This window comes from Condylura cristata, unplaced genomic scaffold (genome assembly GCF_000260355.1).
Source record: "Condylura cristata isolate star-nosed mole 26May11 unplaced genomic scaffold, ConCri1.0 scaffold00025, whole genome shotgun sequence".
Classification (NCBI taxonomy): Eukaryota; Metazoa; Chordata; class Mammalia; order Eulipotyphla; family Talpidae; genus Condylura; species Condylura cristata.
Window position 1 is genome coordinate 15,822,580 of NW_004567126.1, and position 26,225 is coordinate 15,848,804.

General features: G+C 45.2%; 1 protein-coding gene across 5 annotated transcripts in view; it reads right to left on the reverse strand.

Moving 5' to 3' along the window:
• The window catches only part of GRAMD1B (GRAM domain containing 1B), a 220,109-nt gene that overhangs the window by 113,049 nt on the left and 80,835 nt on the right, over window positions 1–26,225 (reverse strand). For all 5 annotated transcript variants that reach the window (XM_012729626.1, XM_012729625.1, XM_012729624.1 and 2 more), the window contains exon 2: window positions 7,672–7,749. In XM_012729626.1, coding sequence (XP_012585080.1) covers window positions 7,672–7,749 — 78 coding nt within the window. The remainder of the gene's footprint in view (window positions 1–7,671; window positions 7,750–26,225) is intronic.

A 26,225-nucleotide genomic window follows, 5' to 3' on the forward strand; every position in this document is an offset into this window, starting at 1 on the left:
CCTTCCTTGCGGAGAGGGAGCTGACTGGAGAGATCACCTGAGAGGCCATGGGGCCAGGGGAAATTCAGTGGCCAGGTAGGTAGGTAGAATTAGAATGCTCTGACAGTAGGTTATATGGGGATAATTTCTGAGATTGCATAGACAGAATTGAAAACTTTTGCTCCTGATAGGAAGCTATGTATTCTGATGGTCAGACTGTGGAAGCAGTGGGTCTGAATTCGGTCTTGCTTCAAATCTGAAGCTTGGCCTTTGGCCTCAAATTGATTTTTTCCCCCATTTGTTCATGCACAAATTCCACAAACAGCTGCTGAGTGCTCACTCTGTGCAAGACATAAGACCCACTGTCTGTGCTCCAGGGTCTTGTGGGCTGGGAGCGTGGCAAAGCTGAGCAGAACGAAGCACGGCCCACTCCTCTTACAAAATGCAAGTGATGAAGCCTACCCTCCCTAAAGGGTGAGTTCTAGAAAGATGGGAGACATGAACATCGTTTAAGCCAGTTAAGAAGAGAGAGACAGAAGAAATCCCCAATTAATGATAACCACATACTTCTCACATTCCGCCCTCTTGATTGCAGATTATCTTATTTCTAATTACAAAGAGAAAAAGATCCTCCTGGCCTTCCTACCAAATCAGCTATGAATTCATCTGAACCCAAACCCATTAGCTCCTATTGGAGGCTAATCCTTTCACCTAGGGTCTTGGTCTCACTTTTCTTACCTCTGAAACCTCTCTTCCTTGTTTCAGTAGGGGGCGCTACCCAGCCGGGCAAGCACATACCTGGACGAATGCTGAAGCCCTCTCTTCTCTCTCATGCCTTGTGTCCAATCCTTTACCAAGTCCCAGACATTTTATCCCTTCAATCCATCTTGAACTCATCTACTTTTACCCCCCTTGACTACCATCCCAAGTCCAAGCTGCCACTCTTTGCCTAGAATATTGTATTCTAGCCTCACAGCCTCCTTGCGGCCCAGCCGATCCCACTTCATCAGCCCTGCTGCCTCCATCTTTTCCCTACTTTGCAATCTTTTCAAAATGCAAGTCTGATCCTTTCACCTCCCTTCTTCTTGAATGCCTTCTTGATGCTGGTCAAGGATCTGGTCAAGAGACCAGATTCCTGGTCTCTTGCCATCAAGCAAATCCTGCCCCATCTTATCTGTCTCTTCATCTTTTCCTTCTATCTTTCTAGTATCAGCTCTACCATTGTTATACTGTGGCCCTTCAGTCAGGGGTCCAGTTTCACTGACACGCATCCAACTAGGTGTTTCCTCTGCCATACACTCAGTGAAGTCTAGGAAGTTGAATTCAAAGTGAAGAACTTAATTTGGGGGGGGGGTTTGGTTGTTGTTGAATGAATGAATGATGTTCTCACTAAAATCCTCAGCCTTGACCTACCTGTTTCTACTTCAGATTATAAATGTGTTTGTGGTTTACTAGAGTGAAATAAATGTTCTCCCCTGCCTTCTTCTTTAGGTATCATTGCTAGCTCTTCTCTTCCCAAGGGATCTTTTAGAATACAATCAGTCTCCTTCCCTTCTTCACTTATGAAAATGCACTATGGTTGCCAGTGGCCTCCTAAATGCCACCACATAAAGTCCTTAATGGGCCTCACTTTAGCTATTCCTCCTTCAACTCATCTTCCTATTGTCAATGCTATTTCTGTCACCTGGTTATCTAGGAAGATATGGACAATCTCTTGCCATTTCTTTTTCCTTTGTGTTCTTGCTTAAATTTTGCTGACCCTAAACTCTTGCCTCAACTACATTCTCATAGGTGTGTTTTTTCACAGAAACCATTTCCAAAAAGGAGTGCTTGCCCTTGCTCTCACACTTCACATAGGCACAGCCACCTGCTGGGTGCCGCCCTCCCCTTATAATCTAAGGGCCATTTAGATTCTTCTCTGTGTGTGTATTACACTTACTGCCTCCCCGGTTCTTCCAGTTCTTCCTCCTTTACCCACTATTTCAGTAACAGTAATGACAATAATGTAGTAATAGTAAGTACATATTAATACTGGCCATGTGCCAGGCACTCTTGCTATTCTCTCTCTCTATCACACACACAACACAGTGCAGCATGAATGATTATACCCATTTCATAGGTGAGAAATTGAGGCCCAGAAGTAAAGTGACTTGCCCGAGATCATACGGCTTCCAGTGGAAGTACAATCAGCAGCCAGGTAGGCACTGAACTGCTATAGTTTGCTGCCTTTGAGTTGCCGCCCAAGCAAGATACCTTAGTTCACGCTAGATCCTCTTCCTTAACCCAGATGTCAGATGCACTTGACACATTTCTTCAACTGGTTCCTCCTTTTCTGTTTTCACTCCCATAATTCAGAAATGTGCTCATCCGGTTTCAGCTTAAATGCCACCTCTGCCCACCCAATGTCAAGGGCTCCCAAAGGGCTTTGGTCCACCACATCATCTTTTTTTTGTTTTCCTTTTAGCATTTACTATGACTCAATGTCTTTTTACTCATTTATTAGCTTCCCTCACTGGATAGTACCAGGAAAGGAGAAACCATGGTTATCTTATTGACAGCTGTACCCCTCGATGTCTGCAGGAGGAGCGCTCTACTCAAAAGTACTTGGAAGATGAGAGAATTGCCTCAGTTTCCTTCCTTGTCTATCTGCTTCCACACTTTGTCCCTTCAATTACTCTCTACACTGGGACCAAAGTGATTTTTTGATCAGGAGTGTCTTGGAGTGATATAGGTACCCCTTCCTCAAAATTCCTCACCCATTTCCCATCAATAGATAAACGCCTTCTTGTGGCAGGATGAGTATGATTGGGCCAGTCTGCCCTCCTGTGTCCTCAGCTTCCACCTCATGTTCATCTTGTTCCCTCTACTGGGGATATGGTCTCCATGATGATCTCCTACTTACCTTGCAACTCAAGCACAATCCCCACTGTGCAGTGTTTCCAGATCCCAGCGCCCACCTCCTCCCCCCAAAATCTCCTACACCCAGCAGAGTAGCTGTGTTATTATTGAACAAACTTCTTAATGCCACAGAGCCTCAGTTTCCTAGATTCTAACAGAGGACAAAAAACAGCATCTGCTTGACAATGTTGTGGAAAGGATTATATTTAAAAGTATACACAAGATTTATCACATATGGCCAGGCACATTAGTAAGCAAATTACTACTTTACCCACAATTCCATGTCAATTATTCTGATTTATAGTCTCACCATGGTAGTAAGGCTCTTAGTGGCTCTATCGGACATCTTCGGGTGCTCTATATTCTACAAATTCTGTTAGTGCTCCCTGAAGGACAGAAAATCCATTACAAAAAGCCAAGTAAAACCTCTCATGGACCTCCCTGGTGGCGCAAGGGGTTAAATCTCAGCACTATGAAGCTGTCAACAGCTACTGCAGCAAGAATTGGATCCCTGGCCAGGGAGCTGACCCACATGGTCAGCAAACCTCTCCTGGCTCACCCACTGCTCCCCTCAGCAGTGTATATCAGTCAGTCTGCCTGTTCTGCTCCCCACTCTGTCTGTGGTGAATCCTCTCACCCTCTGCACCTCTAGCCTACACCCCAGCTCTTGTATTCATAAAATACATAAAATAAGTCTTAAAAAACAAGAAACCTCACAGTAACCCAAATTGGGGTGTTAGAGCTAGCACTTATGAAGCACCTACTAAGTGCTAAGCATTTTTACAGGTTCTCTCATTTGGTCTTTCAGAAAAGACTCTCACAAACGAGAAGCCTAAGAGTGGATAAAACTAAGTACACTGCATTTTCCAATGCACAGTTAATAAAGGACAAAAAAGGCCATCGTGACAAAGCCTGACTCTGAGACTTCTGCTTATGCCAATATAGCAGCCCACTCTACTTATCTCCCACCCAGACACCAGCAGCCGCCCCATATCTTGCAGGCATTTAACACAGGGGTGCAGTAGCCTTGCCCACATGCAGAAAGGGAATGTGGGCTGCAGTGTCCAAGAGCAAGATGCTCTTGGTCACACCCCAGTCCCGGGTCTCCATTTTCCTGACCCAGAAAAGCTCCAGGTCAGCCAAGACCACGCTCTAACACTGTATGCAAAGGATCCTTAGTACAAGAGGTCTTTTCATCATGCCGGCTTTGTTTGAAAGTTCCTGCCATTGGGTGATTGTACTAAATAAATATCTGGTTTCTTAGGAAAGCTGAACGATGGGTCCAGTTTGGGCTAAACCTGGGAACTAGTGCTTGTAAAGTGTATGGCTGGCTTTACTTAGAAGCAGGAGAATGGACTAATGTCCCTTATTCCATTATATACACCTAGAGATAAATATGTTCAGTTAATTTTCTTTTCGACTATAGAAATTTGGTGCTGCTGGTGGTGGTGGGGAGTGGGAGGGGAGTGTTAATCCTCTCTGAGAAAGTCCACTTCCCAATAAACTGTTATCACTGACAGTGAAACAGTCAATGAAATGATTACAAGCAAGCTTTATTAGTGTAGGAGATGCCTCCCTACCAGCAGGGGGCGGTGTCGATCAAATGGCACCCGGAGCAAAGAGTACCAATCAGATCCCCAGCTCAGCCTTAATTCCCCAGGGCCCAGATCTCACACTTGCCTCGGGCCAGGACATCACAGACCAACATCCAAAACACCCCAGAGAAACTCTTAATTGGGTGGAAACATATTAGAGGAAGGATTGGATGCCGAGTGCAGGGGTTTGTTCTGAGCTGAGGCTAGGTGATTAATTAGTGCTCTGGGGATGTCTTCTCTCCATGAGAACCCACTGACTGAGAAGAGAAGACTTCATTCAGAAAGGTCATGGTGAACACATAACGGTCCTGAGTTTCTGAGGGTCCAATGCAATAGTCAAGGGGAGATCACTTCTGATCATGGTTCTCTCAAAATAAGTCGATGGGAAACTATATCCACTGTCTACCATAAAGAGTGCCAGGGGCTGACAGTTGGTAAGGGGTGGAAAGAAAAGCCCAGGCAAGATACCTACAGATTTGCTTGCTCTGGTTACAGGTTTGTATAGGAGACCCTTTGTATCATTTCGTTTGTTTGGGGGAGCAGCAAAGGAAAACTAAAATATATTTTATACCAACATATAATCCCAAATAGCAAACAAAAGCAAAGCTCTCTCTAGTGAGCAAGCAGCCAAGTCCTAGAGTAAAAGCTAAGTCGCCTTGGGGAAAATGTATTAAGGTAGGTGCAATTCTGCATTAATTCATGTCTCCCAGGGATGCCCCGAGCAGCACAAGCTGAATGCAGGGGTTACCAGTCACAGAGCTGACAGGGGAGGAGCAAACAAAGACATTGCAGTCAGAAGTGGATGGTGCCTGTTTGGAGATGCTTGGCCCCCAGGCCCAGAGAAGGCAGCTGCATTAAGAAAACTCTGTTGCCCCTGCCAATTTGAAAGCCAGGTTGGTGAAATCCAGAAAACACTGCAAAGAGAGTGTGGGCCACGCTAGAGACTGAGGGAATTGGCATCAGCTCACAACTGATTAAGCATCTTGACAAGAACATTAGTCTTTGCCCCTGGGGGCCTCCCAGGCCTCTGTCTATACTCCATCTAAACTGATGGGCTGAACTGTTAATTTTGCTTAACAGTGAACATAAAACCAAGAACTAGGGCAGAACTCATAAGACTATGATCTCTAAAGAGAAAAGAACTAGCAAGGGCCCACCGTCTAAGGGGATTCCCTCCTTTTATGGGCGAGGGGCAGCTCATAACGTCACAATGCCTAGTCCATTCTAGTACAGCTATACAAGGGAAAAAGTTCCTCCCCACCCCAAGCTGTTTGCCTCCCTACAACCTCTCCACATCCAGTTCTACTTCTCTGTCTTTCAGATATTTAAAAAGCCCTGTTAATCACCAGACACCTTCTCTTTTCATGACTCACCCCCTTGCCCCCAAGCGAACCTTGTCACAATATGGTTAGCATTCTCCATGAACCTCTGACGCCCACTCTCACTCTCATTCTTATTCGTCTCTTCTGCACTCTAATGCATCAATTTCCTGTCCAAAGAACTGGGCATGGTACACCTGCTATGGTCAAACTAGTACTGATTAGAGTGGCTTTTTTTCTATTTTTAGTCCATGCCTGATGATGCTTCCATTAATAAATTCAAACTTTCAGAGACTGTTTGGCACTGTGTCATATTTGGCTGGTATATAAAACCCAAGTTCTTTTTCACATGACATCCTGCCCATTAAGTTCCCTGTAGTGATCCTATACTGAAACTGTAACAGGGTGTCCCCAAGAAAAGGGGAAGTTACAGGTTCCGTGCCCCACCCAGGAGGGTGGAGCTGGGCGCTGGGCACAGAAGAGGAGTTTAAAGAAGAAGGAAGCAGGGTGGAGAGCTAGGAGGTGACCTGAGGGAGCCACATAGAACAGAGAGACATGTGAAGAGTTTGCTTCTTGGTCCTGGACTGGTTGAAAGAGATGTGGGTGAGAGACCCACTGAAGTTCACTATGGCAGTGTTTATATTGATTTTGATTTTGCGCCTTTCCTCCCAGACTTTTCTATGGGTCCCAGCCAGAATGTGCTTTAGCCTTGTGTCGGGCTTTCAGGCCTTGCGTTGGGGCCAATCCCTTTTGGGTAGACTTTTACCCTCAAGGGGATGGATCACTTCAGGAGTTTGACTTAGAAATTATATTCTTTGTCTTCTGTGTTGTATACTCACTGCATTAAAGTTCCTTTCCATTAAAAGCCTTCTGTGTTTTGTCTTGATGCAGGAGGTGGCAGAACCTATTTAGAGCAGGCAGGCTTGGGGGTTCAGGGATGCCCCTCTCTCCCTGCCCTGTAACCAAATTATTCTAATAAAATCTACAAAAATTCTAGATCCTATTAATATAAATAAATATATAGACATCCATTTCCCTTCTTATAAAAGGATCACCTTGCTGTTGCCATCCACTCTTCTGCTTGACGTAACACTAAATCCTGATTCTTTTGTCCTCTGTGTTCTCTACTCCCTCTCAGCTGCCTGCCAGCCATAAGTTGAATAAGCACAGTCCATGCACCTTCTGCTTTTTCATGCAGTTTGTTGATAAAAAATGCAAAACAGATATTGACCCAAACCAGAGCTCTATGGTATCCCCATGACCTTTCAATGAACATCAATACAATCAAATGTCTTTGGTCACAGAAGTTGAACTTGTCACAACAGACACCTCTGTGCTACTGGCAAAAGTATCACATGAAGCAGGAGCTGGGGGGCCTCGCAGCTGTACCTCAAGTCCTCGTCCAGCACCTGGAAGCCTCTTTGTACCACTGCACCTCCAACCTCACTCGCCATCAACCTCTGACACCTCCAGCTCACTTCACCGCCCCTCAGGCTGGTGCACGCTGTTTGCATTGTCAGCTGTCCATGCCATCCCAGGCCAGGCACAAGATGCCCACCCCCAGCCATGCATACTGTACCCAACACGGCAGGTGTATCTCAAGTCCCACGTCCGTCCTGAAGGCTCCCCAGCATATTTGGTTTGCCACATACTGACTTCTCCACTTACTGAACATGAAGTCTTTAGAATCAGCTCCTCGGAGTTGCTTCTTCTCAACTCTTGACTTTCCAGTCAGTCTGAGCACAGAGGTCCAGCCTCTCCTGTTTCTCTTGACTCTCCCCACTTCTTCCTCATGGCAGAAGCACAATCTTATTCAAACCTCTCTCCCCTGCTCTTCTAGTCTCTGCCTCCATGTTCCCCCTCTACTCGCTTGCTCTTACCTTTCTTCCCGTACTCTAGGGCTCAGGAACCTGCTAGAATCATCTTCGTGGCTGCTCTGCTGGCTACTCTGTTGGCTGCTGGAAAAAAACACAGGATATGAACCGTTAATGTTCAACTTCTTTCCCAACCCTGTGGGCAGACTTCAGCTAGACAGAGAACCAGCTTACAAAATTCTCAAGACTCAAGTTCCCCTATGTACTTGAAGCCCATATGCCCCTACGGGGGTGAGAGACCCCTACAGGAGTGAGGGAGATAACACGTGTGAAAACCATGTCCAGGAGACCTGAGGCAGGGCAGGAAGGTCTCCTGTCATCTCCTCCTTCCTGGCTCTATCCTCTCAGTGAGCAAATGGCTTCAGCAGTCACTGTAACTGGGGCTCTTAACCCCTACAGTGGGATTAATAATCCCATTATTCTTCAATCCCACCTGAAAAATCTCAAGGAGCAGATGTAGATTTGGGGGTGGGTAGGGGCTGCTGATTCCCATAAAGGGGATCAGGGTTCACTCAGCCAGGGCTGGCCTCTCTGCCTGGAGGGATGGTTAAGTACAATGAGAATAAGAGGATTAGAGGGTAAAGCCCTATAGGCAAAATGATTATAGTGTCTCAGCACATGAGATTCTTAGACTAAGATGCTTGCATTAAGGTAGTGTGCAAGTCAACGCCTTTCCTCTTACTCCAGAGAAAGGAAAGCTGTTCAAACAGCTCCTGTCTCTAACTGAACATACAACTGAGGAACAAATTATTTTTACTAATTGGTCATTATTAACTTCTCCAGGCATGTCATCAGACCTCCCAAACAACAGCTTCTAGTCAAATTAGGAGCCGCCTGCATTTTTTTTTTTTATAGCTCCCTGAACCAAGAATTGTGTTTGCTGTTTTAAAAGTTTGAGGGTGGAAAATACCAAAAAAAAAAAACAAATAGTATTTCATGATCTGAGACAATTATATAAAATTCCCACAGTCTTAAGGCTGTTTTGGTCTCTTGGTGCAAAGGCAGAGTTGAATGAGGTCACCTAGTAGCACCATTAATCCAAAATATTTACTACTACTGGTCCTTTACAAAAAAGTTAGCAAACCCCCACTTGACACAGATTCCATTAATAATAACTCGCTGTTGCCATCTATGGGCTCTCCCCACCCCGCATGTCCCCACACTCCAGAATCACAGCCTTGTTCTGGTGGCTTGTCTCCCAAAATAAGATTATTGATCTCTCTGAAGTACCTGCGTAGACTAGATTCCTAGGAGACTGCAAACTCTGAATGACCTTGCTCCAGTTCGAGCCTGGGCAGTCTCAAGCAAAGGGGAGCATGACTTTTTGTGGTCACAGTTACAACCCTGCTTTTACATGCTGCTACTTCAGCAAGAGGAAAATGACCCTAGAAGCTATTTACATGGAATTTGCCAACCCACATACCAGTCACCAAAACAGTTCGGTACACAAAGCCTCCAAGTACTTGGTGGAACCAAGTGGATACAAACTTTTTCTCTTCATTTGCTCTACACAAGCACTTTTTGGCCTCTTGTTCTCGGGGGAATGACTACTCGTTTCCCCATGGCCGGGTTGCACAGACTTGCCTACTAGAATGTCCTTGAAACCAAATCTTACTGTGGTGTGGTTGCACCTGTGGGGGGACTCATGTGTGAGATGCCCCCCCCCCATCACATGCATCAGCTACTCTCTTTTACAGAGGAACCCCCCATGCACGGTTTCACTTCCCTGGCTCTGTTATCCACAGTCAACCACAGTCTGAAAATAGTCCATACACTCAGATATTCTGAGAGAGAAGAGGGAGACCATTCAGATAACTTTTGTTATACTGTACATTGTTGTAATTGTTCTATTTATTATGGGTGTTATAATTCTTAATAAGTGGGCGATCATAATCTCTTACTGTGCCTAGTGCATGTATTCACCATAGGTCTGAATGTGTGTGGGAAAACAATAGATATATGTATATGCATGCAGTGTGTATTTCTGTAATAGATGTGCATAGTGTATATATCTAATAGGATGGCATTCTGCATGATCTATGGCTCAGACTTCTGTGGGGAGTCTTGAAATGTATTCCTTGAAGATAAGGGCAACCTGATATAGTATTATAGTTAAAGTAGATACCCCACAGACCACTTGAACCTCAAAGCAGGCACAGACCCAGAGGCAAGCATCAAGGAAGGAACAGAAGCCTATAGTGCCGCAGCACGTCTGAACAGAAAGAGTGTTTGGAGTTCCAGTGGTGCCACTGGTAACTGTCCATGGGGCTTGGCCACCGTAATGGCCATGATCTGTGTCACAGTCTTTTCAAGGGGAGGAGAAAATCGAACTCCATTTAAGGCAAGATGGACTGTGTCTTCCTTCTTACACCATCTTCTCCCCCTGGCAATCAAAACTGAAAGTGAACATGTAAAGAGAGGCTTCCAGCGTCAAATACACAGTGGGTTCAGAAAAATCATGGCGCTGATCATAGCAAGTTACCTCACTAGGTGGCGCTGTTGACTTTCAAACCAGACTCCAAAGGCGGCCAACCCAACCTGGGCTTCCGGGACCCAAAATTAGAAGCCACCTTTAGCACCTCCTTCTGGTGTCCCTGCTGCTTAGAAAACAGCTCAGACCGTGGGGGTGAAAGCAAGAGTGGATCACCTTCTAACAGTTTATTGCTTCTAAATAATTGAGAAATATCAACGCAAGCATTCAGCAAGTATTTATGTTATCTTCTCATGAACACACGTGCCAACAAAAGACAGCATGGAGACAAGGGTTAAGCAGACAGCCGCCTCCTCCCCTTCCCAGTTATATGACCCTGAGCAAATTAGCGAACACAATTCCCTCACTTACAAAGCACAGCTAGATGTTAGTGATAGTTCTTAGCAGGAAAAGCTAGCTGAGGATTACAGAATAAACGTGAAACTGGAGAACAAAATCTGGCATATGGTGTAAAAGCCAGTTATTACTTAGCATGTGCCTGGCATTGATCTGTGGGCCATGGAAGAGAAAGACATGAATCAGGCAAGGCTCCTGCTTGCCAGGTGTCTACAATCTGGAAAGGAAGAATCCATTTAAGTCACTACTTCTAAAAGAAAAAAATAATGCTTAGAACTATACATGAAATGCTTTGGCAACACAGAACAGAGCTCACTTCCTTCGGGAGCCAAGGAGGGAAGACTGTCTCACCAAGGTTCAGGCACTGCTACTTGAAGTGAGGCTAGATTCAGAACAAGCAGAACGGAAAAAGAAGCGCACTCTAGATCAGCTTCATTAGCCAAACGCTCAGCATATGCCAGGCACAAGACAGACACAAGGATCCACTGTGCCCTGCAATGCAGCAACACAGGAAAGATGGACCGGGGTGGGGGGCAGCTGGCGGACATCTCTGCGGAAACACACTGTGGGGAAACACACAGTGGCAACGGGCCTTGGGTGCACGGCATCCTTCCTTCTCTAAAACCCCCAGGAGGGGGCTGGTCCTCTCTCCTCCCACTTTTGTGGTTGCTCAATGATCTGAAATAAGTGAAAAGACCAAGCACGGCTCCCCCATTTGATCCCGGGACATCCCGCAGAATGTTACTACTGAACAGAATTCCCAGAGATTCAGGCATTGCCTCCCCCTATCATAAGAACGCTTCTGTCATGTGACAGAGAATAGATTACCCTGCTCCTTAAAAGAATGGGCCAGCCTCCTAAGGTCATGAAGAAAACACCCCTATATAGAGGGCTGTGTAATGCCACAGGCCCACGCAGGCCGTTTTAGACAAGGTGTGGGTGGGGCAGGGCGACTGGTCTGGGCTCTACAACTCAAGGAAGTAGGGAAAGCCTGGAGGAAGCCAGCAGAGGGCACCACCAGAAAAAAATGCCTGTTTAAAAATTTGGAAGAAAATCCTCTAAAAAAGGATTTGGATGGACTTAGCCCAGGCACTAGATGATTGAAACTAGGCTCAGCACAATGGCTTGGGTAAGCAATCACTTGCTGTTCCCCCAAGACGGCTAGAGAAGCCATGGAGATGCCCTATATTCTCCCTGCTGTACATTCAATATTCAGCTAACATTTTAAAATTAAATTTTGAGAGTATAGACTATGATACTAAATAAAGTGAGGATGCTCTTTTTTTATATTCCAGAATATTTCAGGACAATGTGAAGCCGAGGCAAATCGAATCCAGAATCCTGGTTTTTGTTCCACACCAGCAAGTTAGTGCTGGGAGCTTATCCTAGAAGGTCACATTAAGCCAATAAACATGGGGAAGGACTGGTGAAGGTCCACTGTAAGCTGAGCCAAAGCATACTGCATTAGGCAGAAATTCACAGGCTGTGAGCAGGAAGACCGCAAAGCAGGTTGGGTAAATTCCCATGATTTCTTCCCCCTTCCCTCCTGACTAGGACACGTGTAGAAAGTACAGCCTAAGCCCACATGCCAACAGGGACATGTTCTTTTGCCCTCTGGAAAGGACAGCTTTATTGCTAGGGAGACTGAGAATGGCACTTTTTCTGAATTGGTGCTTCATAAGTACAAACAGCTCTTTCCCAGTTACACTAAAGGGGTTTATGGCTTACACGGGGTTCTGAGAGATTCGGGGAGCTTCAAGCAGTGGTAGGATGTACAAGCTGTCATACAGTATTTCCAAAACTAGTGGAGACTGTACACAAAGATCGTGCAGGCTGATTGACTACAGCACTTTGCTTTGGCTATAATCAGGACAATCTGAGCTATTAGCACCTATTATATACCATTAATTGGAAGCTTGAAAAAGGTTTAGAGTGGCTCTGATTGATCTCTGTCCTTGTTTAGTAAAAAGTAGAAAGGACATGACTTAGGCAATGGATGTGCAAGAAGGTGGTCCCCAAGAAAAGGGGAGGTTCCAGTTTCCCTGCCCTACCCATGGGAGTGTGTGGAGCTAGGCAGGGAGGAAAAGAAGCTGGCAAGGAGCCTGGGGAAGGCAGGAGGAAGTATGGAAGCCAGAAGGAGACCTGGAGGAGGCATGATGGAACAGAGACCATGGAGCAAAGAGACACGGAGAGAAGCTGCACTGGCTTCTTCGTCCCAAACAGACTGAACCAGATGTGGGTGAGAGACCCATGGGGAGGTTCACAAAGCAGTTTTTTAAATCTTGGTTTTGATTTTGCTCTTTTCCTCCCAGACTTGTCTGGCTGTTTATGACTCTTTTCTGTGGGTCTCCACTGGAAGGTGCGTTAGACTGTGGCAGGCTTTTGAGCCTTGCCTGGGTCCAACCCTGTTGGCTGGACTTTTACCCATGAGAGGATGGGTAACTTCAGGTGCCTGATTTGGAAACTTTATTCTTTCCCTTTTCTGTACTACACACTAATTGTATTAAAGTTCCTTTCCATTGAAATTCGTATGCACTAGAATGTTTTGTCTTGATGTAGCAAGTGGCTGAATCTATTTAGAGGAGGCAGGTTTGGGGGTCCTGGAGTGTTCCTCTCCCTGCCCTGTAACAGACTGAGTACACATAGGGTGGACACAGACAAACCTAGGTGGGAGCCTGACTTTGTTTCTTATTGGCTCTATCACTCTGAACAAGTCTCTTCTCTTCTAGCCAATTCCCCTGAACAATAGGCTAAATGCCATTTACAGAAACGTGTTGAGGATTAAGTTATGAGTAATCCCACTACAGGTCCTCAGCTCAGGATCTGGTCTCAGAAAGACACAATTCTTGCTCTGACTCTGCCACTTAGCAGGGTGACACTGGACACATTATTTAATTCTTTTAATTATCAGGTGCAGGTACTAGCACATACCTTAAGTGACTGCAGTGAGGATGACAATGGTAGAAATTATATAGAAAAATGTCCAGGGCAAGATGTAATTTAGTATGTCTTTGGCAGATGCATCATAAATGGTAGTCATCCATTGCATTTAATAGTCACAATTTGCCAGATAAATATTTTGAAACATCCACACGAAGTGAGGTGCAGAGGGGAGGAGTGTGGAGTGATGACAGAAAATACCCTCGTGGCAAAAATGTTGAGGGTCACTGACCTGAAAAGTAGGGTTCTACCGTTACTGACAGAAGAGAAAACTAGGTTTTCACATGGAATTTATATCCACCTGTGGGCTGATACCAGTCAGCTTAAGTAGGAAAGGTAACTGTGGGGAGAGAGGGAGGTAGCAAAGAAGTGGAGAAAGGAAAATTGTGTTTGTCATCTGGCAACTGAATATGGGAAAGTCTAATAATAGAAAATAAGTAAACAGATGTGATTTGGGGTGCTGCCAATGACTGCCAGCCTCTTACACAACATACCTGAATATTCTCAAATACCACTTAGAAGAAAATAGTATGTTTGGGGTGAAAATTGACAACTGATCTATAAAGTTAGCAGGACAACTTCTGCTGAGTGGCTCCCATGAGAATCCACAAGAGGGAGTGAAAGATGTAGAAATTCAGAATCCAGCTCATATCCATAGAAGCAATTAGGTTAAGCAAAAAATAAGTCAGAAGGAAAAAAGAAAAGTATTGATGGTCTGCTAATGGGGGAATATAGGGAAACTGAACAACAGATGAGGAAAAAGACAAAACTTGCAGGCAAACCGTAGATATGAAGCACAGAGCAGGGGAAGGGGGTAGAGAGGGGTAGAAACAGGGGAGGGAAGCGCTCAAGGGACTGTGGTGATGGTGACAGGTGCTGTGGTAGTGGAAGAATTATGGGGACTACACATGAGGCGAGAAATCAAATGGTGTACAAAAATGGAAAACAGTGTAATAATTTTTTAAGTTTAAGGAAAGGTCTCCCTCAATTCCTTTATTTTTCCTTTCTTCCCTTTGGTGCTGTATTTTATTGAAAGAATACACCCCATGGCAATTGTCAAACTTCTATCAGTATTGTCAGAATATGTTGGGAGTTTTACTCTACAGATTCCTTGGTCCTTCCCCAAACAGAGTCTGAACCTGGCCAGGGATGTGCTTTTTTTTTGTAATTTTTCAATGACTCTGGTGGACAATCAAAATTAAGACCCACTGAACTTCACACTCATTATCTCTGTTTCTTCAACACTGATTCATTAATTAGTCCATTGCAACCTGGACACCCCACCCCACTTCCTTGGTTTCAAAAACCAGGAGACGTCATAATGACCCAAGTCAATGATAACTGTTAAGCCCTCATCTTATCTGATGATCATGCAGGCAGGTTTGACATTGAAATTATTCCCATTCTTTAAAAGTCACCCTTTTCCTATTCTATGAAAAGGGGTTTTGTCCTACTTTCTCTCTCTCTCTCTCTCTCTCTCTCTCTCTCCCTTCTTTTCCCTCTAGGGTAGAAGAGTCTTCACACTCTTCTGCTTGGTGCTGAAATGTTTTCCAGGACTCTTTCAGCCTCTCATTGAATAAAACAAATGGGGATGGGGTTTCTGGGGGGAGATCATCATTCTGGAGTTCACATTCCACCGGGTTCCCTCCTTTACCAGCTTTCTACCAGGGCGATAGAAATGTCCTGGGCTTCTGGAACGGTTAACAAAATACTAACGTGATCATACTGTATTGTACCTTCCTGCAAAGTTCTTGTCAATTATCCAAGATTCTCAAATACGACAAAGCTTGTGGTGCACAGATTAAGACCCACTGCAAGACATCTCTGAGGAATTGCATCCACACCCAAGGGTCCACTTATGACGGGTAAGCGAACCACTCCCAAGGACAGCAGAGATCTGAGCTGTCAGTAGTTACACGTGGCTATTTGAAACTGCATTAATTCCGTTCCTTGGTAGTCCTAGTGACATCTTAGGTACTCAATAACTACACCACTATTAGCCTCCTTGGTACACTGTGCAAATACAGAACATTTTAGTCATAGCAGAACACTTGACTGGAGTACAGAGATTTCCAGGTCAAACCCAGGATTTGAAGTTCCAGCTCTGCCTCTCGCTCTCTGAGTACTCAAAACAGCTTACTTCCTTTACCTCTCTCTACACTGCTGTCCCTCACATCTGTTCAAACATAAGTAATTTCACAGACTGTTGTGAAGATTGGACAAGAGCACTTCCCAAGGCCTGGTGAATAAAGAGTACCTGATTAATGTTAATAACACTTATTTTTGTCATCATGCATTTGTAGTGGTAGTGAGCTCTCTTGAAGATCCAACAGGAGTCTCTGGCGGAGCATACTCAATACTGGATATACCATCTTTTCATTCTTCTCCTTGTATTGCGTAAGTGTTAGGGGAGGTGTCATGTTCCCTGCCCCACTAAAGGAGGGATGGAATGGAGCAGTCAGGTGGAGCTATGTAACCCTGAAGTCAGCTGGGCTCAAAACAGAGTGACGTGGAGGAAGACCCACTTGCTTCTTGGCATTGGACTAGGAGGAGTCATATGTAGACACCTGAAAGGCACATGTGGGTGGGAGGCACGTGGGAAGGCTGACAATGGCAGCTGTTAATCTTAATTGTATTTTGATTTTGCACCTTTCCTCCCAGACTTAGCTGGCCCCCTTCACCCGCTTCCTATGGTTCCCTGCCAGAAGGTGCCTTAGACTTGTGACAAGGTGTCATATATCAGCAGTGCCACTTCAGGTCTATCCGGTTTACCTGGATATTTATCCATGAGGGGGTAGGGAATTTGGGGTGCTTTCTTGGGAAACTATTATCCTTTCTTCCCTTCTTTCTCTGTGCATACTAACTTCATCAAAGTTATTTTACACTAAGAATACACTTCGGCTTTGTGTGCATGGGAAGGGCAGACCCCTCTAGAGCATGCAAGCCTGGGGTTCCCTGGACACCCCTCAGTATGTGTGCTAACATAAAGATTCAGTCAAACTGAAAATGCACCTTCACATCCAGTTCACACCAACTCCTGCAGCATCTGTGTCCAGATTATCTTTCAAATCCAGCCCATCCTGCATCCATCACCCCTGCTGCCACTGCTGTAGGTCCAGCTCTCACCACTCCTCCAAGGATTACGTTGCTAGGCTCCTAACTGCTTTTCCTGTTGCCAACCTGGCCCCACTCCAGTCTGTCCTCACATTCATACACAGTGATCCTCCTGAAATGCAAATTTGATCTTTTCACTTCTTGGTCTAAAATCTGTCAGGCATCCCATAACTGCAGTGTGAACTTCAAACTCCTCAGTTCAGCAATAACACCCCAAACACACTGATTGCTGTTGCTATCTACCATGACACCTCCCTCTCTCAGGTCCACCCAACACTTCATTCTCCACTCTCCACTCCTGTCATCCTGCTTGTCTCTGGCTTTGAGTATGTTTTCTCCTGGGCAGATACAGCTTTTCTCTACTCCTGTCTTTGCTTCATGCACCCCCAATGTTGAAGCCATGCAGGTCAGGGTGTGAAGCCTGAGGTTCTAACTGGAGACCACCTGTATTCAAATCTTGACTCTCACATGCACTCTACTCCATTTCAACCTTTATAAAATGGTGGGGAAAACAGTATCTTCTTTATCTTCTGTAGAATTTAATAAATTAACACCCACAAAATACTTACTAGCTATCTGGCACTGAGAACACAGTCAATATTGTAGCCATCATTAACCTTTAAAAGGAGTCCATTCTTGGTCCTATCTCACTCTGTACTGCCCCTTCAGTATAACATATAGTACTCCTTGTGATACAGTAATTAATAATTCCATTCCCTAACCTTCTACCTCACTGTAAACTATCTGAAAGCAGAAAAAGCCCATTATATTTGCCATTTTCTCAGTCCCCAGTGTCCAGTATATGAATATGCAAATATCTAGCCAGGCTTTCTCTCTCATGCTTCCACTTCCACTGAGTACTCTGCTTCTGGCCACTCCAGAAAGACACTGTTGAATACTGGCAAATCTGCACAGATTATATTCTCTTCCAAGAGTATAATCTGCATCTAGGTGTCCATCAAGTTTTCTGAATGCCTGTGTTGAAGGTAGTCTGCGAAGCACTATGGATATGTAAGGCATGGTTAGCAAACTAAAAAGCCGGATGAAGTGCACACATAGGAGTGAGTTCCTGATGCGTCCTCCATGTTTCCAACAGGCTGTTTCAGTCCTTGGCGCTCTGGAGATACCAACTTGAACGAGGCATATGTGAAGCTTCCAGATAAAGCAGTCACCATAACATAGCTCACCAGGGCAGGTATTAATCTCCACAACTTCACCCCACCCCCCTGAAAAAGCTGGGGTCCAACTCTGTTATCCAATGTGATGAAACTGTACTGCACGTTCAAATTCTCCCTTGGAGCACAAGCAGGAAAGATTATGGCTCTTCAGACACTGAGCTTACGTAAAAGTTAGTAGAGGAAGATTTTGAAGCCGAAGGCTACATTTTTGTTTTTCCTTTCTATCTGAATTACCTATGAGTTTTAAATTTTCATGCCAATTCCTGGCCTTCATGAATACAGATAATCAGCTTTGGCTGTGGAAAAAAAAGATAAGAAAAGGATTCTCTGATATCCTGTTCTCAGATATTCTTCCCACACACTAAAAGACTCCTCACAATAAAATTCTAGACCTTTTACCACTCACAATTACAAGAATGACACTTACCACATTATGTCCCTCAAATGGTTTCTGAAGAAAAGGGGCACAAAAACTTGTACCAGGTTAAACTCTCTACAACTGCTATTAGCTAGAGGTGCACATGACTTTTTGCTAGTTTTCCACATCCTGCCAGTTTACTTGGCCCCAATCGCTACTTAGCTTCACAGTGAAATATTAGCACCTCTGAAGAGAATAAATAAAAATTAACCAAGTCACTTAGTGGTAAACCTTTACTCAGGAAGTAACATGCCTACCAAGAAACTTCCTAGAACTTGCAGTCTCTGAAGAACTGTCTCGACTCTGTGTAAGGAAGTATCAGAGGTGAGCCTCTCCCACTCTCTTACCTCCCTCCCCAGCACCCTATGCTCACCTTCAGAAAATTTCCAACCCAAATGCTTCACATTTGAGAAGACAGTACTATGAGGTAGTAGAATTACTGTGTCCACAGTAACCCCCAAACCTTATTTTAGACAATTATCTTGGTCCTGGTCTTTTTATGTCAACTGCTCAAAACGAGAATTTACAATTCCTTCTCTGGGAATTCCCTCCCACAAACACAAGTTAGGCACCACCCCCAGGACAAACACAGGGACTCTGCTCGTCTTCACCACACACTCTAACATCCTCCACACCAAGAACCCTGCAACTACATTCTCAGTTCTCATAAAACACATAACTAACCAAACACTGTCTCCTAGAGTAAGTGTGTGCATGCGTGTGTGTGTTGGATCCAAGGTTCATAACTACTGCTAGAATGCAGGCCGGGACCCCACAGCATGCCACACCACACTGGAGCCAACAATTCAAACCAACAAACTTAATATTTTTGGTTGCCTTCTCACAGAAAAATGCATGTGTACTTTCTATTGGACTTTTAGAAATGTTGGAAATGCCTCAAGGAATCTCTCCCTCCAAGGAATCATCGATTTCGCTAATCAATATTACAAGCTGCTATTTCCTTGCTCTCTTCTCCCTACTTCTGAGAAGTGGTACACACACTGCCTTCCTTACCCCACTCTCCCAACAAGCTCCCCCAAATCCCAAACCTCTACTACCGCTTTGACGGTCACACCAAACACCTGAATTCTTACAGGACACATCGCCCAAGCAACTCCAACTCTTTTACCTCTTCTATCAAATAGCTCACATCTGCCTTCCTCACCTGACTACCTGCATCCTTATTCAGCCATTTAGTTGTCCAAACAAGGAAACTCAGAAATAGTTTTGGCAGTGGCTGCTCTTCCACTCCCTTTCTCCAATCTGTTCAGAGTTCTGTTGCTCCCACCTTTGAAGCATCTTTTATCTCCACACCCTCCTCTCCCAACTGTCTCTGACTGGCCCAAAAACCAGGACCAGACTGGCTGCCTAGGAATCGCCTAGAAACTTTAAAAGAAAATAGGTTCCCACCATCTCACTTCCCCTGGATTCTGATTCTGGAGGTCTGGGCCCAAAGGATTTTTTTTTATATATAATTGTTTATTTTTACAGCATTTTGTACCTTTTTCCATCTCAGTTGTAATCCCTGTGGGTTTCTATCACCAAATCACCCGTGTGCCATCACCACAGTCCAGTGCACTCTCCCTCTCCATTTTTGATCCCATTCCCCACTCCACCCCCGTAAAATGTCTCTGGTATGTAGTTGTTCATTAGTATTATTATTATTTTCTCCCCTGGTCTTTTGTACTCCTGCTATGAGTGAACTAAAGGATTATTTAATACACCTTCCAGGTTTGCAAACCACTGGCTAGTCCTATCCTATTAAAATGGTCCCTTAACTGTGCTGGTAAGGTTGACCAACTAGCACGGGGAAGGGAACTAATGTATGTCACTGCTGATTTCTGTGATGTAACCATGCCCACCATGGTCAGCTTGAAGCTGCCATTAAGATATCACTAAAATACTTGGGAGGTCGCATGCACAAGCCAGCCAGTATGCACACTGTGCCAGGCAGTTTCAGCCCATGCATTAGTCTCCTTCTTCACCTATTATATTCTGAAACTGCTCTAAACATACCTCTACCCAATTCAAAATCCTTCGAAGGCTTCCTGGAACATCCAAGGTTCTCTTCCTTACACAAAAGAACTTACAACACAAAATCAACTTCTTCCTAATTTTCAACTTGCCCTACAGACGTTCTGCCTTTCATGTTCTGTTTATAGAGCAATTTATGCTCTCTCCAAACCAACCACACAGTCACTCTTCCAAACTCTGTGGTCCTCTCTGCTCTAAATGTCCTCTTGATGTGATCCCACTGGTACCTCACTTCGGTGACTACATCTACCTGGGCACACTGAGCCACATTCACACACAAGAGTGGCTGTCTATTCCCTCTGATGTATTCAGGGTCTAACTCATTGATGTCCTTTTTGTCTACCTGGCCCAGAGCTCTGTCCCCTCTGAGTCACAGAGCTGCGATAAATACAAGCCTGAGCAGGGATCACCGGTGATAATGGTAGCTCTGTCTACCCATCAGCAATACACACCTTTTGCTACATCAGGGAAAATCTCCTTTCATGCCAATACTGGCTGCTTTTTCCAATGTATTCAAAGACACTGTCTACTAATATGCTGTTTTAATACCGACAAGAAGTTTCCACACTTAAACTGTGCTTTTCAGTCTATAACATGCTTCCATATACATTCTTTATCTGATCTTCCCAACACCATAAAGTAGGTAAGAAATATATATATACTCTGGTTACCACTTTATAGATGAAGACAGTAAGGGGACACATGATCTCAGAGTAGACTGTTGTTTAGCTAAGAAAGAGGGTTCCATCAGGTTTCTGACCCCTGATTGCTCTGTTCTTCCAACTGGAGCATTTGACAATGCTTCCTTGTTTACTTGGAGCTGGGGAGGGGTGGGTGGTAGGAAGACTTTGAGGACGAGCCTGAGGAGATCTGAATTTGGAATGTGTGGCTCTATAAGAGGCAGAGGGCAAGAACATCTGGAAAAAAAAACAGAGAATTCCTTGTTGAAAACAACAAGAATTTGCGCTGACTAGACAGTGGGCACTGTTGTCAGATGGCACCAGATAATGGCACCAACTGTAAGGTCATAAGGCTACAGGTGAAACCAATACCTTAACTATACCTTAAAAAGCAAAGCAAGGCCCTCCCTGGTGGCGCAGTGGGTTAAAGCACAGCACTAAAAAGCTAAGGCCACTTCTACATGAGTTCAATCCCCGGCCCCAGAGGTGACCCACATGGTGTGGCAGACCTCTCCTGACCCGCCTGCTGCTCCCCTCAGCAGTGTAGTTTGTCGATCTGCCTGTTCTGCTCCCCACTCTGTCTCTGGTTAATCCCCTCACCACCCCTGCACCTCTGGCCTGTACTACAGTTCTGTATACATAAATTAATAAATCTTAAAAAGCAAAGCCAAAAAGAAAAAAACAAAAAACAAAAAACTTAGGCTGCCTAAGAACTGTATCAACCTCAGATGGTGAAAAAGCCCTAGGCAAGCCAAATAAGACAGCAATGTGCCAGGAGAGAAGTCAGGTCTTCCAGGAGCTAGAGTCAGGCCTAGGGAGACTTCCAGGAGGCCAGTGAAGGGTTGGCCAGCAGCCCAAAGGGGAGTCTTTGGGGGCCAGAGAGGCCAGAACCATCCCATTTGGGCAGGAAGACAGGGCTCAGGGGAGGCAGGTCAGCAGCAGATCAGAAATATGGGTGTCCAAAGGGCTTCTTCATGGAAACACATTTAGGAAACGCGTTAGTGGTAGTGCCAACTTGATTCTGTTGCCAGCTGAAGCGGCAGAAGCTTGTGCTAGGTAGGCACCAACCTGGAGTAGATGGGGAGGCTCATCCCCAGAAACAGCTGGTAAACACCCATAAGAACACTGCAGATGCCCCAGAAAAAGTAGTCAGTCTCTTCTACATCTGATCAAAGAAAACTATATTAGAAATAAATGTTTTCAAGATATTTTACAACAATGGGTTCTCACCTGGTAGAGGGTTCACTTTGTCACCACAATTCTATTTCCCTTTCCTTTACAGAAGTCAAACCGCTTGTGCTGAAAGTGGAGGAGACAGGGAGGCAATGGGGGTGTGGAGGGGGAAGAAACTGCAAGCCTGTGAATGCCAAGGAGAGGGAACCCAAGGAGAGGAGAGGCAGCTGGAAAGAAGGACGAATCCCTAAGTCCAAAAGACCAAGGACACACAGAGACAGGGACTTACGCAGAAACCCCCCCACCCCCGACACACACACACTGCCAGACACCACGGAGGGGCCAGGAGCCCAAGGACAGGCTGCAGACCATGCTGTTTTCCAAAGAAACTCGGCTTCCCCGCCTCCTGCGCCCCTACCCCATTCCTATCCTCACCCCTCAGCCAACTCCTTTGCCCTCAGCCCCAGAAAAACCTGGTTTATGGTAAAACTGTCTTCTCGGGTTCTTTTCCCAATTGGAAGAAACAGCAAACAATCGCAACCAAGAACTGTGGTCATTCTCCAACCCACAGAGCGGCACTCGGGGACCCGGGAAGAAGTGGCATCCCTGACTGGGTGTGAGAGCGGGGTATGTCTCCATAATGCCACTCTCCACAAGGGATTAAATGCCTTATCTTCTCTGTCAAGCACCACTGACAATTTTCTGATAAGGTACATACCACTCACAGTCACTGCCCAGTAGCAAGGCAACAGGTGCTGGAGAGCTCAGAATATTAAAGAGAAAACTGAAGTTGAATGACCCACAAGTCACTTATTTTTAGTTTAAGAATGTTAATGAGGGCCCTTCCTGGTGGCGCAGCGGGTTAAAGCACAGCACTAAGAAGCTAAAGCCACTTCCGCATGAGTTCAATCCTTGCCCTGGAGGTGACCCACATGGTGTGGCAGACCTCTCCTGACCCGCCCGCTGCTCCCCTCAGCAGCATACTTCGTCAGTAAGCTTGTTCTGCTCCCCACTCTGTCTCTGATGAATCCTCTCACAGCCCTTGCACCTCTAGCCTGTATCCCAGTTCTGTATGCATTAAAAAAAAAAAAAAAAGAATGCTAATGAACCACAGTGGCACCCAACACACCCCTTCTACCCAATTAGCCCTCTCCTTCAAGATCACCTCTGGGACTCCTCCACATGGACAAAGCATAAAAAAAGATTCTGATGATCCACAAAGTGTATAGTCCATTCTTTCAAATTTCACTCAAGGAACATTTTGAATGGCAGCCTATAAATAGACAAAAGATGAGAAAGAAGGCTTGGGAAGCTGCCGTCTACTAGGTCAGAGCACAGAGTCCCCTAAGGCCCAACCCCTCCCTCCAGAACATTACTGAGTCATTTGGAAACAAAGTTTTAAATCTAAAGAGAATTAATTATGAACATACTGTGCACTGAATGCCTGCTGTATTTTCACTTACTATCTCACAAGTCAGTCTTACTAAAATAAAATTCTTCTTAAATTCAAACTCCATTAACCACATACCCCAATCTGCCCTCACTCCATGGCTGATCATGGTAACTAGGTCCTCACAGTGCACCCTACACCCTCCAACAAATGGTTTTCCTACTGAAGGCGAGGTCGGCAACGGCGCTAGGGGTCCCTCAAGCCCACCAGTGTGTTGTCTGAGTCTACTGCAATTCTGCTGGGCCAGGATCATCAAGGTGATGATTCTCACCCCTCCTAGCTAAGGAGATCTGACAGAGATGGGGGAAAATCACGGCTGCACATGGGGCTCTTTCCAAAAGAAGCTCCACTTCCATTCTGTCATTGCCCACCTGCAAAGCTGAAACTTACAAGTACCCCACCAAGGCACACATATCCTGTAAGTTCTCAGCACCCACAAATTCTTGTTTCTACTACATCTTTTGCTCAGTACTCACACTTCAATGATAAATAGGTGGGGGGTTATAATAAGCAGGAAAACACTCCAGCCTTTCACTTTTTCCTTGTCTAGGATACTCTTCTTCATCCTTTAGATTAAAAAAAAAAAAAAAAAAAGCCCTTGCTGCCAAGTCTCTTACCTCCATTTTCTTCTCAGGAAGGTTTTAGGGAGAAGGTAACGAATGACCCGGTAACGGGCAGGCTCCGTTTTCGAGCTCAGCTGAGAGACTCTCATTTTGATGAGATAAGTAGGTATGTTGGTGTCCAGTTATACCAAGAGAACACAAATTCACCCAACATGGGCTCAGAATGTCTTTGGTCCCAGCATACTTTAAATGCTGAAGTAAACCACCTTTCCCCCTTTCCTTCCATTACCCCACTCCTCCAAGTAACAATCACCACCAGCTGCATAAATATTCTCGCATGTTTCCATCTTCACCCCCTGCAATCAAGATTTCATCTCCATTCCTTGACATAAACTGTTCTCTTATCAAAGGTCACCAATGACTGCATGATGGCCTTTATTCTATCCCAATTCTTTCTTTCTGGCATTTTACAATATTTGAAATGACGCTTCTTTCTTGGGGTTCTGGGGGGTGGGGAAAGATTCTGTCCTTGGCTTAATTTCAATAGCATGCAGTGAATCTCATCTCTCATTCAACAGGCCTTTCAGGAGCACCTAGTATGTGTCAGGCTCCATTTGAAGGGCTACAGAGATTTAAGAAAGAGGGACAGATACATTCCGTCCTGAAGGAACTTACTCTCCAGGGAAGAGAGAGATGCTATTGAATAATGAGTCTGCTTATGAAAGGTGACTGTTTCATGGAGGGGAAGCTGGGGGAAGTGTTCATACTACGTACAGTATCCAAAGGTGACAAAGGCCAGCTGGAGCCTGTTGGAAAGGCAATAAAAAGAACATCTACTGACCGAAGAGCTGGTCTCAGGCACATGGAGGCCCCTCGTCCCCTCCTCTGTCCTGGGGATATGCACACATTTGGCTTCTTGGCTCCCAGAAGTTGGCCAAGGACACAGCCTTGAGATAAAATGTGTCATTGAAGCTTCTGGACAGTGTACATGACCAAACCAGTAAGTTCTATAGAAAATTTTGAGATTAGGGGCAGATCTAAAAAACCTTTATCCTGCATCCACCCAAGACAAAGCTTTGGAAGTAAGTTCCTATGATTATTAAGACTAGTATGGCATGATCTGGTCTGTTTTTCTTAGGTCTCTCCTGGTCCTGGAGGCCAGTTTCAGGTTAGAAACTGGTTTCTAACCCACGGGTTGCTTAGAAAAGTAGGCAGAGCTTCAGAGAGGAGGCAGCATTTGGGATGTTATGTAATTGATGAGGAAAATTTTACTGGGCAGGCCATATTCCAAGCAGGGACCAGCACATGCTAACCAAGACTCAGAAACACAAAAACACACCCGGTCAAGGGCAAGGAGCAGCGTAGAGTCATAAATGAAGGCCGAGATGGGGGCGGAGAGAGATAAATGTAGACAAGTAAACCAAGTCTGCATCACCAAGGGCTTTGTGTATTCCAGACATGGGTTAAATTGGTGATGAAGCAATGAAGAATTCCCAGCAGGGAGTGATTTGCTTATTAGAAGAAAGCAGATGAGGAAGTGGCAGGTTCATAAGGAGGTCCTTCTTGATAGAAAGAGGATGCAGCTCGTGGGTGGAATAAAGCATGGAGCAATTTAGGGAGTGCCTAGTTGCAGATGATGGGCAAAGGCAAGAGAGATATCAAAGATGGCCTGCATCTGCTCACTAGCCCCGGTGGGGACGGGCGGGGGGAGGGGAGGAGGAACAGTTCTATTTTCCTCCTTGGCATCCCCACCACATTAGCACAGTGAAAAAACAAAGGGAGGTGAGTAATGAACACCTCTGACTATTAATTACTACCACCTTCATCAACTGCTAGTGAGTCTACACCAAATCTTCAGCAAGTCTTATACCTGAGCTGAGAGCATGAGGGCTGCAAGGAAATTATACAAAGATTCCAGGGAATTCTGTCTGGGTTCAACAATGTATCGACATACACTTACCTTGGAGTCACACACAAATGGTTATTTATTAAAAATAAAAATAGGGCCCTCCCTGGTGGCACAACAGGTTAAAGTGCAGCACTTTGAAGCTAGTATGGCAGCCTCAGCACAAGTTTGATCCCTGGCCAGGGAGCTGACACACATAGCACAGCAGACTTCTCCTGTCTTGCCCACTGCTCCCCTCAGCAGTGTATGTCAGTAGATCTGCCTGTTCTGCTCCCCA